We start from the raw sequence: 18,671 nt of genomic DNA, 5'->3' as shown, positions 1-18,671 counted from the left end.
CTTGCATGGCTGCCTGGCTGCTTTTTCCCCCCATTACACAAAGTAATCTTCTGGCAGCTCTTAAGGCTGCAGTGCTTCAATGATCACGAACACACCAGCAATGAGCTGTGTATAGCTTGGGCACCTCTGTTTTCAGCTGTTCTATTGTCAGGGCCTTTTCTGTCACCTCCTGTTTAAACTATTCACAGTAACAACACATGCCTGGGCTCACAGCCTGAAACACACATTAGATGGCACAGTAAAAACATAAAAATATGTAACAGACACAATCCTGGAAGATTTTACAATCCAAGTATGGCCCAACAAAGAGCGTGAGAGACACAGAGCAAGCACATCAAGAAACAGTAAGAAAACATTATTAAATATGACTGCAGCTCTGTAAAGCTGATTGAAACAATCAGATGTTTTAGCTTGTTCCATTTAGAAAAGATACATTTATAAAAGCAAAAATGCTGAAACATGTTATAAGTAATGATTTGAAACCCCTTGATAAAAAAAAATTAACAATATAAAACAAAGGTAGAAAAAAAAATAGAAATATGTCACTACTTGGGCTGAATTGACAGGAAAGGCTGATGTGAGATTAGAGAGCACTGCATGACCTGGGTAGGGAACGTGTATATTAGAGATTATTATACCTTCACATTAACTAAAGGAATTAGTGCAAGTGTTCACAGTGTATTTCAAGTACCATAATAGTCAATTCCAGTGATTTTGATTTCTTGTAATTAACATATACACACAAATGAATTTAAAACTGCAAGCATAAACATTACTTGCTCACTGATCCATTTGCACACTGCTAACAGATCAAGTTTAATCAAGTTCTAGCAGGTTTTTTGTGATTGTACACATTATAAGACAAGTCTCGTTTCATTCAGTCTCTAACCAGTTACATTTTATTACAGTCAGGGCTAGGTAAGTTTGCAAGAGACTTGCTGTCTTACTTGCTCTTCTACCGTGTAGCCAGAACAATTAATGAAAAATAATTAAACACCTGGTCTAAATACATCACATAAATAACTTTCCTGGCTAGAACTATCAAGTTACTGACAGCAGTAATGTCATTAAAAAAAAATGCAGTTAAACAATTTCCCTGAAGGAATTCAGCCACTTAAAAATAGCTGCTGGATTCTCAGCTTCACAGTCCGTGTTTCTTAGTGGCTTCAGCAGGGTGACCTTGGCTGCCAACAGTTGAATTCTCTGCTGCTGTAACAAAAGGTGTTGAAATGCGGACACTGCTTCCTGGACCCCAATCTACACTCCAGGTATGGGATGGAGAAGGAAGCACAATGTACATGTTAAACTGGAACAAGAAGGGCAGACAAGAAAGAAGGTGGGGGAGTTTGCCCCATGTTTGGAGGGCACTATTCTATGGAACAGACACGACCCTCATTGAACCTGAGTTAGGATCAGGGAAGAGCTCAGCCACTAAAGGTGGGATTTTGCTACAGACCACCCAAAAAGGGCAAAAGAATGGATTAACTCTCCTATGAGCAACTTGCCCTAGCTCTTATGGGATACTAACCTCCCTGACACCTGCTGACAGCAATCCAGGAGATCTGGAACCCAGGAGGCAGTCTGCAACAATCCCTTGACACAGACAGGCCAACCAGGGCCTGCTCTCCTAGTCCTACTACTCACAAACACAGGAGTGCTGGGGGACGTGTTAATCCCAGCAGCCTTGGCTGTAGCAGTCTCCAAGGTGGAGTTCAAGATCCCAAGGGGAGCAGGAAGGGCAGAGAGCACATCTGGGGCCTCAGGACAGCAGACTGGCTTATTCAGGGATCAGCCACATGATCCTGTGTGAGGCTGTTCTGAAAGGCGAGAGTTTGAGAGGGTTGACAAGTCTTCAAAGACAAGCTCCTCCTAACACAAGAACGGTCCTTCTGGATACTCAGGGAAGGCAGGGGGAGAGAGAAAAATGTAGGCTATAAGGAGAATGATCTGGCTAAATGAAGAACTCATGCCTGAGAACCAATGAAAAAAGGACATAAAAGGGAGTTGAAACCAAAGACATACTTGAAAGGAAGAGTACTGAAAAAGTACCTGGGTATGCAGGGCTGCTGTCCGGAAAAGTGCTCTGAGGGCTGAAACTAGCAAAGGGCAGCAAAAGCTTCTACTGCTACTTTAGCAATAAAATAATAAAGAAAACACAGCCCACTGCTGCGTGAGGCAGTGACAAGCAACAGGTACTCAGAGCTTCCTTTGCCTGCCAGCACTGGAATGTTCTCCCAGAGCTAAAGGAGCAGAGGAAACACCGGTGACAGAGCAAGTATCTCCTGGAAAGTTTCAAGCCAAGCCATCCTGTGGGACTGACAGGATGAATCCAAGAGTACTGAGAGTGCTGACTGATGTCACTGTGAGGCACTGCTCTGTAATCATCAAAGGGCTGTGGAGCTGAGATGTTGCAGTCTGGATGAGTGGAGAACAAGATGGGTGAGGAACCGCCTGTTGGACTGGAACAGGACTGTTGGGCTCGGAGTGTATTAGTAATGGAACAATATGGGAAGCTTTCATAAAACAAAGCAGAAGGTTCCAACTTGATATGAGAAAAATAACACTTTTAGAAATAGATTTCCAGAGTTTTAGAAAAATGCAGTGAAATAAACACATTATCTGATCAACAATATTTTACAGATTACCATTTTTGTCATACTAAATTATATTATACTAGATGCACAAATTATATTATACTAAATGCCTTCAGAAGGAAGTCCTTCATTGTCATGGTGTAGCCAAGTGTAAGCATCTAGTTCATAGAAATTGTATTCAGTGACATAGTTGCACTATAAGGTATTGCTTGAAATTCCTGATGTGATTGTACCACAATATTAGTGTTACCAAGAATAGATATCCTATTCTTGATTATGTAATCAAGAAAAACTTCTGGAAATAATATTCAGAGTACAAACTACTTTTAATCAGCAGCTAAATACCAAGGTATGATTACTTCGTTGCTCTAATGACATCTGTAATGGATTCCAAGTGCTGTGCCTGATTGCTTCCCAGCTGATCAGGATTCTGTTCATCACTTCTAGCTGCTGGAATTCTAAGATTTCTTGGAGTTCCTCTGCAAAAGGCTTCAACACTGGTTAAGCTAAATGACTTCAGTACGTGCTTTAAAACAGCCCATCAAAAACTTTACTGTCCATGATAAAGTGTTTTAAGAGAAGAGAGGAAGATCTGTGTTGCCCACTCACTTTTTACTGACAGGCATTGATTAAAAAGCTGTATAATCTCCCTGTCCTTCTAGGCAACTAATCCAAGATTGTTAAGCCACAGGTATCTGCACCATAGAGCAATTCGCTGTTTGCTCTGTCATCCGTTTAGACAGAGAGAAAAAGGGCTGTAAAATTGTACTTTTATGTACAACTTAATGGTTAAATTGTACTTGTATGTTTATCAACACATGACAGAGCAAGCCATTTGTATAAACACAAAGGCAATAATGAAGTAAGTAATTGTTCCAGCTGAATATTCTGCAATTCCTTTTAATAGTGCATTTCCTGAATCACTTTATATAACTACATGATAACACAGGCTTGAAAACTATTAACATAATTTCAATCAACAAGAAATTATTAGAGAAGTTAAAATATGGTGGCTCAAGTGAGGTAATCATAGAATCATTTAGCCTGGAAAAGACCCTTAAGTTTACTGAGTAATGAACTGCTCTTTCTTTCAATTTCTTGGAAATTGCACAAGGCAGCTTCAAATATTTATACAAGGCACAGCACATCCATCACACAATGTAGGTGATCTCACCAGTACAATCCACTCCGTTTCTTTCACATGTGTGTTACCAAAATGAATAATGCTAATGTTTTGCAAAGCCCTGACAGGTTTGTATTTAAAACATTACCAAGTCTGAGACATGCACTGGCAAAAGGGACAATAATGACCACAGAAAACCATTGCTAGAAAAAAAACCCCAACCAAATACAGAAAGTGCCACACAAGACTTATTTACTGCATCCAGCCATTGAGTGCCCAGTGGAAGTCAGAAGATTTGCTGGCTCTTCAGTTCACATTTTAGCTCTGCCAACAGAGAACCCTTAGAATAATGTTGTTTCAAGTCAAAAGATACAAAACTACTCAGAACTTTGCACTGTTTTATGTGTATTTGAGAAATATCTAGGTAAAATAAAACTAACTCAGCTTCCTGGATTACTTAAATTTTTTGAGTGAAAGATCCTTTCCAATAGGATGTATAACACCCATTAATTGTCTTGAATTTTCTTCCTCTTACAAGGGATACTGAAACCAAAATATTTGGAACACCTACACAAATGAAAAGTCCTAATCAAAATATTTATTAAAACTCTGCTATAGGAAGGACAGATGATTCCAAAATAATGGAAGTGCATAAGCCAATAAAACTGCATCATGGCATACTTTATGATTAAGCTACTGAGGTGTTACACAGTAGATTCAAACAAGCTTAAATCTGTTGGTTTTTACACTTTCCCACTCTTTCAGTAAAACTGTGTTCTGATCAAAAGAAAGCCTATAAATACTGTCAATCAATTTGACAGCTAAAGTCTTAAAATTAACATTGTGGGACACTGAAGGAATTAGGGAAAGGTCTCCAATGTGCTCAAACCCCTGCTGTGTGAGCAAGGGCTGGGAAGCAGCTCCTCAGGTGCAGGTGGAGTGTGAAGCAAAGTGGAGCACAAGACACAGGATGTTTTCAGGCTCCCTGGGTGGATTGTGGTGCTGGCAGTGAAGAGTCAGGGCTGTCTGCAGCTCTGCTGCTTATCAGGGCTAACAAATGTGAGACACTGTGCTTAGATCCGCTTTCCAGACCACTTGTAAGCAGGTAACACCACTTACTTCACGTCCAAGAGAAGTACTTATCTTTCTTGTAACTCACCTTTCTGGATGGTTTGTTTTCTTCCTCTCAGTGTACACAGAAACACACTGAGCTCAGAGTCCCACAGCTACAGGACAGAACTGCTAAAGCTTGAACTCGCTTACCTTTAGCATTTTAAAAACTTGAATATTTGAATTTATTAAGCACTAGAAAGCTAGAGAATTTTCTGAGCTTTACTCACTTTAGGTACTCAAAAAGCTGTATCTCTTTTTTGCTATCTTCTTGGCATTATTTTTCCCCAATGGCTAGAGCCCTTCTTTGTCATCTCAAAGCAATTTGTTTAGGAGAAAGACTTTTATTTCAAAGAAAACTTCCTACTGAAAAGAAAGCAATTAACTAATGAGAGTACAGCCTTAAGATGAATGCTACAGGAAGTCAGATGAAGAAATCAGAATAATATCTCAAGAATCATCTACAAATCACACTTTTTTTCCCTCAAAACAGGAACTAATACTAATGATACTTATGAAAGATTATTTTGAAGTCAAGTCAAGTAAATTAGCCTTACTGCCAATCTGAAATATTAAAAAAAAGCAGTTACTACCTCAATTTGGCAATTTTAATTGCTTTACCTGGCATTCCATGGACAAGGTCTCCACACAGCACAAAGAACTTGGGTTTAGGGTTTAGTTTGTTAATGGCTTGCACTGCTTGCTCTGCTAATTTAATCTCCTCTCCCCATTCATCATCTCCATTATTAGTGTCTCCATGTGTCCAAGCTTTCATCAGTCCAAACTGAGGATCTGCTCCTTGGATGAAGTAGAAGGGCCCCTTCCATTGGTACTCAGCATCTAAGAAGAAAAAAGAGGAAAAAAAAACCCAGTAGAGACACTTAAAAGAGAATGAAAGCTTCCATGAATCATTAAATTGATTGTTCTTCACCTCAGTAGGTTGATGCTGCTTTAACGCAAGTACAGAATTCTGTACTCATTCATACAGGACAAATATAAAGGCAGAAGTACAAAATTTTCCTCTAATGTGCAGTTGTAATAAATGAAAGTATATTAATCTAATTATGCTACATAGTAATTACAGACTAATTAGAGGAAAAGTATGTGAAGAACTCAGCAAACAGTGCTGGAAATTACAAGACTACAACACATCACAAGTGTGTAACATTAGATTTCAGTTGATTCTTTTAAAACTCCAATTATTGCTTCTTTAATTAACAAGTTAAAACATACACAAGTTTCACATTTTATGGTTCCAGTAGACTTTTTCTTTTCATATTAAGGAGTTATATACTTTTTGTTGTTATCGTTTTAGAGAAAAGTTGGATGTAGCACATTCAGTTAGAACTGAAGCCACTCAACAGGACCAAGGTCAGCAAACACCTAACCCAGCAACACCAGAATTAGCAGCAACAATGAAAATCCAAATTTATTGCTGCCACAATTGCTCCCAAGACCTATGGCAGAAAGGTGAGAACTCAGAAACAAATTTCCATTGGTAGAGTCAGTGTAGGCAGAGAGTGTGACAGAAACTGTGCTGCTACCATTTTTACATATACTTCTTTCTCCAATATTGTATTACCAAGTACAACAAACAAAGGGTGATATATGTAAGACTACAAGCCCATTTGGAAGAAAAAATCTCAACACTGGGCAAATAAAATAACAGCTGGCTACAAATTTAAAACAGAAATGGGTAGCCTGTTTCCTAGACTTATGTCCCAAGCTGGAACTGAAGTACAAACATGAGTATGCTGTGGTTGCTCCAGCTGTCTATATGCATTCATTTGCAACCTGAACATTTCAGTTTTGACAGCTATATTTGGCTTAATACTGTTACTGTCATTGGAGGTATTTTAAACAGAATTTAAGCTGTTAAAAACTCACTGACTACATCCATCTATAGTTGACTCAAAAAAGAAGAGATACAGCAAATTATTTAAAATTAAAATATAATCCACAAATATACTCTCATATCATGTCAGTCTAATCTGAAATTCATTTTGAGGCAAAACTGGTCTTCCAGTAACAGTAGAGAAGTAGCATGTCCATCACATGGATGTACTTTTGACTTCCTTCCACAAGCTCCAGAACTGGAGCTTCACACTTGGCAAAAAGGGGAGTGTGTTTCTTTCAAGGAAGGTTAGAAAACAGAGCTCAGAATTCATCTCTTGCACCATGGATATGGATAGACTGGAGTGAGGGATAAGGAATGTAGGCAACTCCCAGAAGCTGCTTGTAATTGTCATCTGTTGCTATGGCATCAGATCATTTTGCCAAATGAAAGCTTCTGCACTTTAGTTAAACTAACATTTCATTTCTAAACAAAATTATTTATATACCAGCACTGACTTATTCTAAATAATAATCACATATTTTATAGGCAGAAACTTCTAGCCACTCATCGGCTTTTAATTCTGAGAAAAAATTTACTCTTCCAGTTACACAACCGTTCAGGGAAGTGAAATCATCCATCTATCCATGAGTTTGCAGTAGAAACCTTATGGAACTAGTTGAATGCCACAAAGTAATTTAGGTTTTTCTTTTATGACTTCCATGAAAAAATACAACTGCCATAAAAGCAGCTTGCATGATGCAGCAAAGGCACTGTGCAACTTACAGTTTTTATAAGTAGAAAGCTATGGGAACAATATCAGTCAAGGAAGCTTGCATCAGAAACCCTTTATGACCTCTACAAAACAAAACTGTAAAAAGGGAAATTCTGAAACAGGAACTTGGTTTGGAGGAGTGGCACAATTTATTCATTAAATGGGGAAAATAGATCAAATCTTTGAACAATATGGCAGGACTTGCCCTTTTCCCAGCAACTTTATAGACAGTACTGATAAATCAACGCTGAACAAAATATACCTGTTTTGTGTTGTTTAATCCGAAGCTAGTATTTTTACCATAGTAACCTAAGTAAAATGTATTTACATTTACTTATTTTTATAGAAACTACTTTAACAGAAGAGCTAGCAGTTGTTTTTAAAGACTGTGTTTCAAGTATGGACAGACTGTGTTACCCTTTCAGAGCCCCAGGAATGGTGTGTGGTGGCCATAGGCAGCTGGAGCACCTGGAGCAGTCCTGGCTGGTTGGCACAGGCAGCAGGGCTGAACCAGGTCCCAGGGAACAGGGAGCTTTATATAATACTTGAACATAGAAAGATCTGGCAAGCAGACAATGCACTGCTGGGGAGCAGGCAGAGCTGATGCAGAACTGGTGGGAAAGCCAGACTAGGGGTTATTCTAATACATGTTTCATGGATATTTTATTTTCCTTACTTATATTCATGCCAATACAGTAACTCTCTAGGTTTTAAGTACCTGAATGTTTCTAAGACTGTGCACAGATGCTCTGGTTTGAGTGGGTGAGTGATGGTCATGTGAGGCAGAGAGAGAGACTGATAAGATGAATTTCAAAAGAGAAGTTCAGTACACAGACAGAATCAAGAAATGGCAGAAGAAAGGAGAAACAGAAGATGCAGGGGTGGAGGTGGTGAAGAGTGGGGAGAAAAGGAAGGAGATAGGAGGTGAAAAAAGAAAGGAACTGAAAATGATGCAAAGGTATATGCTATATTCTCCTTTAGGAAAGAAAAAGATAAAATGAAGAAAGTGAAGCAGGGACATCAGAAGAGAGACAGGAATCAGGGCTACATAAATAACTTTTACTTAAAATGTTAGTTTAATTAACTGGTTTTAGCCAAATCAGTCAATAGCTGTTTCAGTGGTATTCAATAACTCATCAAATAGTTACAAAAGTAACAGTAAGGTTGAATAAATATTTTCTACCTTTGTCTTGTTATTTGATCACTCCAACCAAAAACACTAAAAAAAAATAATCTTAGTACTTAAACCAAATTCCATTCGCTTATTACTTATCAATTAGTATTCACTGATTTTGTTTCCCATGAAACAAAAGTATATGGGAACAAAATAATGCAAGGATACTGTTTAAACTTACAACTTAACTTTTTCTTTAAAATCAGGGATGTGCTTTAATTACTATGAAGTAATATAAAAACAGAGTCACATGATGAGAGTTGTATTAATACAACACCATGAGTGCAAACTTGCACCTGGCACCAATCTTAAGCCTGTTCTGAATTCAGCTGATCCAGGAGGTACTGTGAAGTGCCCTCACTGGTCTGTCTTCAGAGTTGTTTTTGCAAGTTTTTCCTTATCTGTGTAAGCCATAACACCAGTCCAGCTAAAGTTTCAAGTGCTGCTACTAGTGCAATTTCACTAATTCTGCTGAAAACCACAGGACTAGGCCTGCACGAGTGCTCTTCCAACAAACCAATATGGTAAGAGGGTAGCAACGAGAAACAGATGGGAAAAGCATCTTCCACTACCACAGATGGATCCAGAAGCCTCCTGCTTTACAATTAAATGGTTTATCAATGGACCCTGTTCAGATCATTATTCGATACTCTCCTTTTCTCCCTCACCAGCTGCTTGTTGGCAACCACAAAACAGGTACAGTGGCTGTGCAAACGAACCCTGTCTGCCCAAGACAGGCACTACAAACCCCTGTTTGAACCCTTTGGTCTTTGCACTGGATCTCAAGAACAGTGCTCAGCAAAATCATTGTGCTCCCATGCTGGGGGGTCTGCCAAAGTCTGGCAGAGGGGAACTAACAAACACCACTGGGCACAAGTGGTGGGAGGGCCAACAGCTGCTTTTGCAGCAATCCTCCAGTCATGATCCAGGTCCCAGATGCTTTTCAATTAAATAACATGTACAATGGCTATCATCCCTTCAAATGTAGCAAATGACTTCTGTGGGAATAACAATAAAAGCATCCTTCTCACTAGGAGCTTCTATTTTCAAGCCTTTAGATGAGCTATGTAGTTGTATTAGATGAAGTGCATGCTAGGTAAAGCAATAGAACATTAGGATTCAATTAATAATTTTTTCTGCCTTCTCCCATCACAAAATCGAATGAAGCTGAGAATGCCTTAAAACTGGCTCTTCATCCCTATAGACACTGAAGCTGTTTGCAACTTTCAGAATTTACCATAACAAAAAGAAAACACAATTGCAGAACAAAGTTGACAGACTTCTCCAATAACTGATGTACACGTGGTTTCCATTTCTGAAGGACAAATTATGTCTGTGGAGCTGCTTTTACACACCAAGCAACAGAAAACTATTTCAAATCAGTATTGCTTCCAGACCTCCTTAAAAGCACAGCTGATCGCCACAGAAGAAGTCCAACTTCTGAACATGTTGTTATGCCTCAGTTTCAATAGCTTCCTACTCTTTTTCTGCTCCCATGCATACCAAAGTACAGACAGAGGATCAATGCAATGTATTTTTAGCAGCATTGGCTGAAAAATGGTGCCAGCTTCTAAATTTATCTAAGGATTAATTCTGTGAAGGACCAAAGTAGTCAGCAGCAATTCACCAGAGAAAACCTCAGCCATGTATTGTGATCACAGGCAAAAAGACACCTCAAGGACTTAGGTGGGATTTCAGCCAAATATCCCAGCTTCTAAAGGACAATAGCTAATGTCTTGCTGTGCCTTTATTTCTCCCCTTTTTTCTTTTCCTAGTTTCTCCTTTCTTTTCTTTCCCCATCTCCAAGGACCACAAACACACATCTATTGAGATTGCTCAAAAAAACCACTGGCCTCTGTCAGGCACGTGGTACCGCTGGGATTTCCAGTATTTCCGTGGTGGGATTTTTTATAAGTACACTGATTGGGTTCAACAGTATATTGGTGTTCTTCTTCCTCTACACTCTGCAGCATTTAATGGAAACAATTTAGTTATGGAAAGTTACTCCTGTCCATAGTCCCTCTTTAGACACTACTGTGTCAGAGGAGTTTGGACATGGACACATCTCCAAGTGCCTGCTCAGTCCACCACAGGCAGTAACAAACACAAAAATGCCCTCATTGTCACACTGGGTTTGACAGGACAATCCATATCACTTCTCTGAAAGTCAGAGCACAGCAGAAATAGGAACATGGTTCCCTGCCCTGAGTTATCTTTGCCTACAAAGTGTGCCTGTGACTCTTTTTCTCGGTGAAAGTGAAAAGGAAGCACAACCTTGGTTGTGCTTCCAAAGAAGCTCTATGCAGGAAGGAAAATGGAATCTCTTAAGTGAAGTCAGTATGTATACATCATAGACAACACAAACAGCAACAATTTGTTTTCATTACTCTCAGTCCTGAAATAGCTTCAAAACCAATAAAGGAATTGCACGACATTCTTAATAATTCCTTGTTATATACTAAAATATTATCAATAGATATAGCTTGGAAAACTCATTATTTCTGTATGTCTAAAAACAAAAGATTTCAGTCTAAAGAAATGTGCATTTCTTTCAGATCCTTTTCCATGTGTACCCAAGAGTCTACCAAAGATATGACTACCGAAGGTTCTGCTGAATGACCAAGGCAACCTGCTATGAAAGGTGCAATTTTATGCACCAGGGGAAAACCCCCTTCAAAACAGGTATCAAAATACATTTTCACAGAGAAAATAAAACCTTTTAAAGGGTAATTATTCCAGAATTATGTACTACAGAAATACTAGTAGAAACACTAAATGACAGAATATGGTTTCTCAAATAAATGAGACAGTGCTACTGTTTTCAAAAGACATACTTTTAAACTTCTTAGATAACTATCAAGGTAAGAAATGCCCCCTCAGACACAGTTTATTTGTACTGAGGGCTACAGAATCTAAATTCTAGTCATGCCTTATGCCCACCCCCAAATTTAACATGTAAACTCATTACAAAAACTTTACAGCCCAGAACTGTAGGTGTGAAGGGGGGTGGCTTGCATAATGACAAGGTGAAGTCACAGAAAGTTTCTCAAAACCCACGTAAAAATTTCCCTAATTCATATGAGAGCTGGAGACAGTATTGGGAATGGAATATGCAAACTGGGAAGCAGTTCTGATCAGTGCTCAAAAATATTACTGTTGAAGAGCTCTAGAACAGTAATCGTAATGTGCCAAGATCCAACACTCCTCTGAAAGCAAGAAATCAACTGCGGTTGTATTTAATTTCAAAGGGAGGCGAATTATATATAATTATGATGCTTTTAAAAAGTGCAAAAATCCTTGAAGGCAGCATGGAAACTATTCAAAGACACTATCCCAGAGGCTCAGACCATATGCACAGCATTTACTAAGAACTTCAGAAAGACCAAAAAGAATCCAGATTGTCCAAACTACTTAAGTAACAGCCATAAGGAGGCTAGTAAGAGCAGGACAGCATCCTTTGAGAAGCTAAAGCATCCAAATAAAAAGAACAGGAAAGATTTTATACACTGGATGGTTAGATACTAAAGTCCAAGAAATCAAGCTAAAAAAAGTGAAGAACTGGAAACAGCATAAATCTGACAACTAATAAAGCACTTTGTAGGGGAATTACGAGCATGTAGCCCACCAGAGACTCACTAGGGTTAACAGAAGTTCCAGACATGCAAGATGCATCCAAAAATAAAGGCTGAAAAGAAGAAAAATAAGGTACATTTTTGCATCTACAGGTATTGTGAGGGAACTTGTGAAGATCTAATGTGAGAATTCTTCTTGACAGCACATCAGATCTGTCTCAAAGCAAAATACCAGTAGATGATTCAACAAATAGACATAGCACTAAAAAACCACTCAGGTGGTTTAGTGCTACGTGGTGGGATTCTATGGATGCAATTAGGTGGCATCCATAGAACTCCTCAAAAGTGAAAACCAGTGAACCTCTGGGGAGTTACTTCATCCTTAAAACTGCCCTTGTCCCAAAGGAACACGGAGGCAGTCACTATTACACTAACATTTAAAAGGGTTTCCTGAGCTTACTGCAAAAGTAGCATCTGTACAGACAAGTGATGGAAATGCTAACCAAGACAGTAGCCATTGTGTTTACTGATTCTTCAAAAAGAGTAATCAACAGCTTTTACAGGGACAAGGGAAATCCACTTAATCCCATCTCCAAGACCATCTAACAGTTACTCGCCAAAGATTCTTAATGAAGCCAAGCTGGCTGGAAATATGAAAGGAAGTCCTTGTATGCACAGAAAACTAGTAAGAGAAACAGAAATGGACAAGACACACAGACTCCCCCTGGATCTGCACTGGGACCTATATACTGTTCAACAAACTCAAAACAATCTGTCACAGCAACTGAACAGAGAGGAAGTGGAATTTGCTAAAATTAAGCCATTTGGCAGCATGAGAATCAGGCCTGGTTGTGAAGAACTGAGGAGAGACTTCCTATTCAGTGACTGTTCAAAAAAGGATGAACTTCATGCAAAAAAGTACAGGATAGTGCACATGGGAAAAACACCACCAACTTCATATGAGTTTTAGCAAGTACTACCAAGAAGTCACCTTGACATTCAAAAATGGCAAAAGATCAGAGATTGGAAAGGAATAGAAAACAGAGCAAAATGAAAATATGAGAAGCAACTGAATAAACTTTGAGAGTATGTAAAAGATTGGTGAGGGAGGCATGACAGAGAAGCGTAAAATCACACATGGAAATGAGACTGTGAGGATGCAATACTGGTTATTCGCCTGTACCAGACAAAGGTTTTGGAACCATCAACTAAAACTAGCAAAAGACAGGTTCAAACAGACACTTCTCAACCAGTTAAACTGACAGGAGTATCACTTATTTAGTTACTTGAAAAAAGTGTTCTACCACTTTCACAGAAATTCTTTGCGCAGCATGCTACTGACATACTTGGGACCAAAAAAAATATATATAATAAACCAAAACAAAATAACCCCCTGACTTCTGGAGAGAAGTGGTGAAGACAGCACTCACCCAAACATATGGTCCTGTTTCTTCACTAAAATACTAATGGAAGGAGTAGACAGCTGAAGCAAAATTTCACATGGGTAGAAAAGGGAGATAATTGATTTTAAAAAGTAAAGCCAAAGCATATAAAGGTCTCTTGCCAATAAGATAGGGTATTTATACACTGTTTACTACTGTGCCTCATTGATTATATGGATAATTTCAATCCCTCACCTCCAGATTCTCATTCACAGGTCCCATACCAAGGGCAGATTACAGCAGGTTACAGGTAAAACCTCCTCATTACGCAAAAGCAGACTGAACAAATTACTATTAGGGGAGAGGGTGTGGAAGAGAGACTTTGCAGAAAGGGTAGTAAGAAGAAAAGGAAATTTAGCTCTCAATAGTGGCTTTCAAATTTTAAAAGGAAACAGTGTGACAAGCCATAGCAGTGGCAGTAAATGCTTTATGTGGATACCTGTTTAACAGGAGTGAAACCTAAAGACTGAGGAAAGCAACAAAACACAGAGAACTGATGTTCATCTTACACTGCATGAACATTTGCCTCAGTTTTAACAGCCCTTGGTTCTCTTTTCCCCCAATTATTCAGTTATTAAAATGCTGTGTTGAACTTTAGCCTCTTGAGAAAAGGCCAAGTAAATTATTTACAAAAAGTATTGCACCCGAAGATGGTAGCTGGACTATGATAGCCTAACGAATCCTGAACAAGATTAAAAACAACCAACTGGTAGAAAAGTCTTAATTAATATTTAAAGAATTCCAAACAAGGACACTTCAGGAGAAAGAAGCACACCTGGAAAACAGATTCCCAAATGCCATGTTTAAGTAAATGTTCAAGAAGTACTTAGATAAAGCTTTTATTCAGAAAATTTTACACTGCTGTTGAACACTCCTTTTGTCAAAATTTCACTATACAGTTGATGTAACTAGATGGCTTGTCTGCCATCTGTCCCCTCAGCAAATGCTAGGCATTCTGTTCCAAACCAACCAAACCATCTGTAATTAATAGGTTGCCAGAATGACTGTATACATATACTTCACATGCTCTGAGTTGGTGATTTTTCTTTATTTGGCAACAAGCAAAGCCAAATATTTCCAGTGCAACCCAAGAAAAGACCACAGAATTGTTGGGACTTAATAGCCTTGCTGACCTCACCAAACCAATACAAGATGAAATTCATAAACACTGATAAATAAAAGACCTTCCGTGCGTGGCCACAGGAAAGGATTTCTTAACACAGAGCTCGCTGTGCCGCTGAACACCCTCAGCACACTGTAGAACCTCCATCCTTGGCGGAATTTTACAAACAGGTGCATACACTGAGATGTTCAACGAGTTCAATACGCTCCTCTGTGTCCAGCCACGGGCAAAAACCAGCAGTCACAGGCGGCTGCCACCTTCGCTTTGGCCTCGTTCCCTTACCCACCTGGCAGGTGTGGAAGCACGTCTGCCTTGGCTGGCTGCAGCCCAAGGTTCGCAGTGCTGCTTCTGCCCAGCGGGGCAGGGCCAGGGGAGCACCTGCGCTGCTGACCTTCACCCTGAGCGAGGCTGAGCAGCCCAGGGAAAGCAGCATCTTACCTACTTGTGAACCACCCTACGGCTGCCTTTCGTTTGAGCACCATGAACAGTGACCCAGCGGTAACCTGTTAGGTCACCCTACAGGTACCACCACAGGACAGCACAGTGCTGGCGCCAACAGTTTCACAGGCTATGGACACCAGGTTCAGCAGCGGGGACAAACATTTTAAAACGAATCCAGTGTTGAACACTGCTGGCATCTTTATGGGAGCCCGAGCGTGGGGATAAACTTGGGCGGCTCCGGGCGCGCCCCGGCACAGCGGGGGCAGCGGGGCGGCCACAGCCCCGCACCCGTCCGCGCTGCGGCCGCCCAGTGCCTCCAGAGCCCCGCTCCCCACCACGGGCTCCCCGGCGCCAGCAGACGGCCCAGGCCCCGGCACTCCACGCCTCCCCCTCCCCGGCAGCAGCTCCTCCCGCCGCCGGGGAAACCCCGGGCCTCCCTCCGGACGCCCCTCCCGCCCGGCAGCGCGGCGGGGAAGAGCCCGCAGGCGATGGCGCGGCTCGGCCAGCGCTCCCCATACCTGGGCGGAAGGCGGTCAGAGTCCTGCCGCGAGCTCTCAGGAACACATTCCCCGCCGCCGCCATCGTCCCGGCCCGCGCGGCCGCTGCCACCGCCGGGCCCGGCCGCCGAGGGGGCGGCACCGCCTCCGCCGGGGGCGGCGCCTGGCGCGGGCGGGAGGCCCCGCGGGCCCGGGCGCTGCGGCCGCGGTGGAGGCTGGGGGGGCTGGTGTGAGGGCGGCGGCGGCCGGGCAGCGGGGGTCGGGCGGCTCTGGGGCGAGCGGCTCCGCTGGGGCAGCCCTGGGAACGGGGGGGTGCTGCGGGGCGGCTCCCGGTCCCGCCATGTGCGGGGGGCGGCTTCGGGTGGAACCTGCCTCGAAGATGTGCTGGCTTTTAAATGAATTATAATAAAGTAATAGATTACGTCATTTTCAGCTTGTTCCTAACCTGCGAACTGAAGCGACCCGGTGTCGTCTAAAAGCATTGGCAGCCTTCCTCTGTTTCCTCATGGGTTGTTCTTCTGGTCAGGTTTCCTCAGCGTTTAAACGCGCTCCCGAACTTAGGTGTCACCAGCAACTACTATCTGAAAAAAAGAAAAGGCAAAATTATGCAGAAAAAGCAAAGGCCCAGCGTCTCCCTGCTGTCAGTGTCCCCAGCCCGGTCTGCCCTGCCCATGGCTGGGCACTGTGGCGGGCACAGACCAGGGCCCGTGCGGCTCCTGTTTCTGTCAGAACCCAGCTACACAGTGAGGTGATGACTGAAATATATGGGTGACCCTTACAAGGCACTGTTTTCTTCATCTCTTCTGACATAGAATCCCTTTTTGACCCAGCCATACAGGAACAACAATACGGTTGCAGTTTCCCAGTTGAACAGCCAGGACCCCGCTATTCTGCGTGGTGCAACATGCAGAGCTCTGAGTGCTTCTATTCATCGTGTGAAATCTGCAGCAAAGTGCTAGATGAGGTTAACGCTGTCAACTAAAATGCATTCCTATGGCTAGATGGTTTTTCCATCTGTAAAATGTGGGTATTGTTATCCACAAGTGAAAACAGCTTCTTCAGTCCTCCTTGTAAACTGCTTGATGATCATTAGATGGAAAGCGCTAGGGAAGTCTTTTTTATTAAGTAGCTTTTGTCAATTCCCCTCTTTTGAGGCAGCATGTGGTATATTAAGCAAATAAAAACTAAAGTGCATTTTTAAGTCTCAGGTGCAGCCTATCTAAATATCCCAACATCATCATAGGAAGAGGTGATCACAGTCTCGTGGTAGAACTGCTCATGCTAATATAAAAACAATTGGCTCAGTCATGCAAAGACATTTTTTACCTTTTATTTTTCTTTTCCATTTTCTTCTCATCTGCTTAATAGGGCTGAGCAGCTATAAACCAGAATATATGACTGCTGCATGACTTCAGCTAAACTCAGGATTAATTTTGCAAGTGAAATAACATCAAGATCAGGCCAAAAAATGTAGATTCTTTTGGCAAGGCAGCATAGTGTGATTCTGGAGCACAAGGACATGAGATTGTTACCAGCAACTGAATTACCTTTGTCTTACTTAACCTGGATGTGTTGCTAAAGGCAACCATGTTTCTTGTCAAGTTATGCATGTCTGAAAGATTGAATCAGACCTGGCAGAGATGTGGATTGTAAGATCTTCTAGATTTATCTAAATCTGTAATTTCATAGCTCTTTTTTTCTATACATGTATAGGGTGCTCTCCTCTACAAAATTCTGTTGTCAGGACTGTTATTTGGTGTCTTTTTAGAACGGGTCACGGATGAGCCTCAGGGTGCTCAGCTCTTTCTAGGTGATTATGATGGTGAGTGCAGCCTGCCTATGTTGCGTCCTCTTCAAATGAAATCCTTTCATCTTAGATCACCTTGATCACTTACTGTAATGAGGACGCCATGAGAAATTTTAATTTTGTAATTTAAACACATTTTCTTGTGATTTTACAGCCTGAGTGCAGAAGTGTTTTCATCTGCAGAAATAAAGGAACATTTGCTTATAAACGTGAGAACTGAGAATCAGGACTGTGTGTTCAGGAGAGGGATTTCAGCTCTCTCCTGCTTCCTTTACTCTGCCAAATTTGAAGTATGCATTTTTGAAGCCAAGCTCATGGACCAAACGCTATACAGCTAAACTCATTTTACTATGACTAAGTCGTTCAAAGTTACTACTGATCTATGTTGGTTTAATTATAGATTTTCATGGACTCATTCCAAATGAGGCCTAGATACAGCATCAGAATTTTGTCATAGGACTTGATTTGTTATAAAAAGTGTCATGAATATAATGACACTGAATAAATATTTTACAGTAGCACGTGTCTCCTCTTATTTATAGAGTGTAAATTGAGATTTTTACTAATTTTATAAAGTTAGTGTGAGCATACAGAGGGAAATGTACCATTCTGGGAGGGCATGCAGTATATTGAAAATAAGAGATTAAAAGTGAGAAATGTAGGCATTGAAAATAAAATTCTTATATAAGGTTTAGCTTAGTAAGGACTGTGAATAGAATAGTGCAGATCTGTGGAGTCCAGATCTTGTAAAGCTTAACTTGAGCGTGCTTTAGATCATGCTGCCAACACTTACAGTTCTTGGAAGTTCTGAAAAATCCAGTAATAGGCGTGCACTTTATTTTTTACTGCAGTTTAGAGTAAGACTCTATGCACCTTGAGAAATCCAGATATAATACTAATAAAACAAGTAAATTATTCTAAAATTTACTACCTCTGTTGAGCAATTCAAATAAAGAGCAAAATAGTCAAAGCAGTGGTTGAAGAAGGGGAATCTTTTTTCTAATCTCAGCAAATGACAGCAAAACTGGAAGAGTACAAAAGGTGAAAAGGACATAACAAGGTTACTCTAGACATTGGAATTAAAATTACAAAGCACAGACAGATATGCAGATTTGAAACGAAACCATTTTAATCTTATATATAGAATAGAATGACTGTGTGCCATCTGGAATTCAGGGA

The 18,671-nt window shown here is 40.8% G+C and overlaps 1 protein-coding gene across 1 annotated transcript in view; it reads right to left on the bottom strand.

The window, feature by feature from the left end:
• Nucleotides 1-16,027, bottom strand: part of CPPED1 (calcineurin like phosphoesterase domain containing 1) — a 39,941-nt gene extending 23,914 nt beyond the window's left edge. Inside the window, 3 exon segments of the mRNA XM_069030315.1 lie at nucleotides 5,449-5,667; nucleotides 15,707-15,983; nucleotides 15,986-16,027. Coding sequence (XP_068886416.1) covers nucleotides 5,449-5,667; nucleotides 15,707-15,983; nucleotides 15,986-16,027 — 538 coding nt within the window.
• Nucleotides 16,028-18,671: the final 2,644 nt, after the last annotated feature.

Source organism: Aphelocoma coerulescens, chromosome 14 (assembly GCF_041296385.1).
Source record: "Aphelocoma coerulescens isolate FSJ_1873_10779 chromosome 14, UR_Acoe_1.0, whole genome shotgun sequence".
Taxonomy (NCBI): Eukaryota; Metazoa; Chordata; class Aves; order Passeriformes; family Corvidae; genus Aphelocoma; species Aphelocoma coerulescens.
The sequence above is the reverse complement of the archived record's forward strand: the minus strand, read 5'-3'. Positions and strand labels throughout refer to the sequence as shown.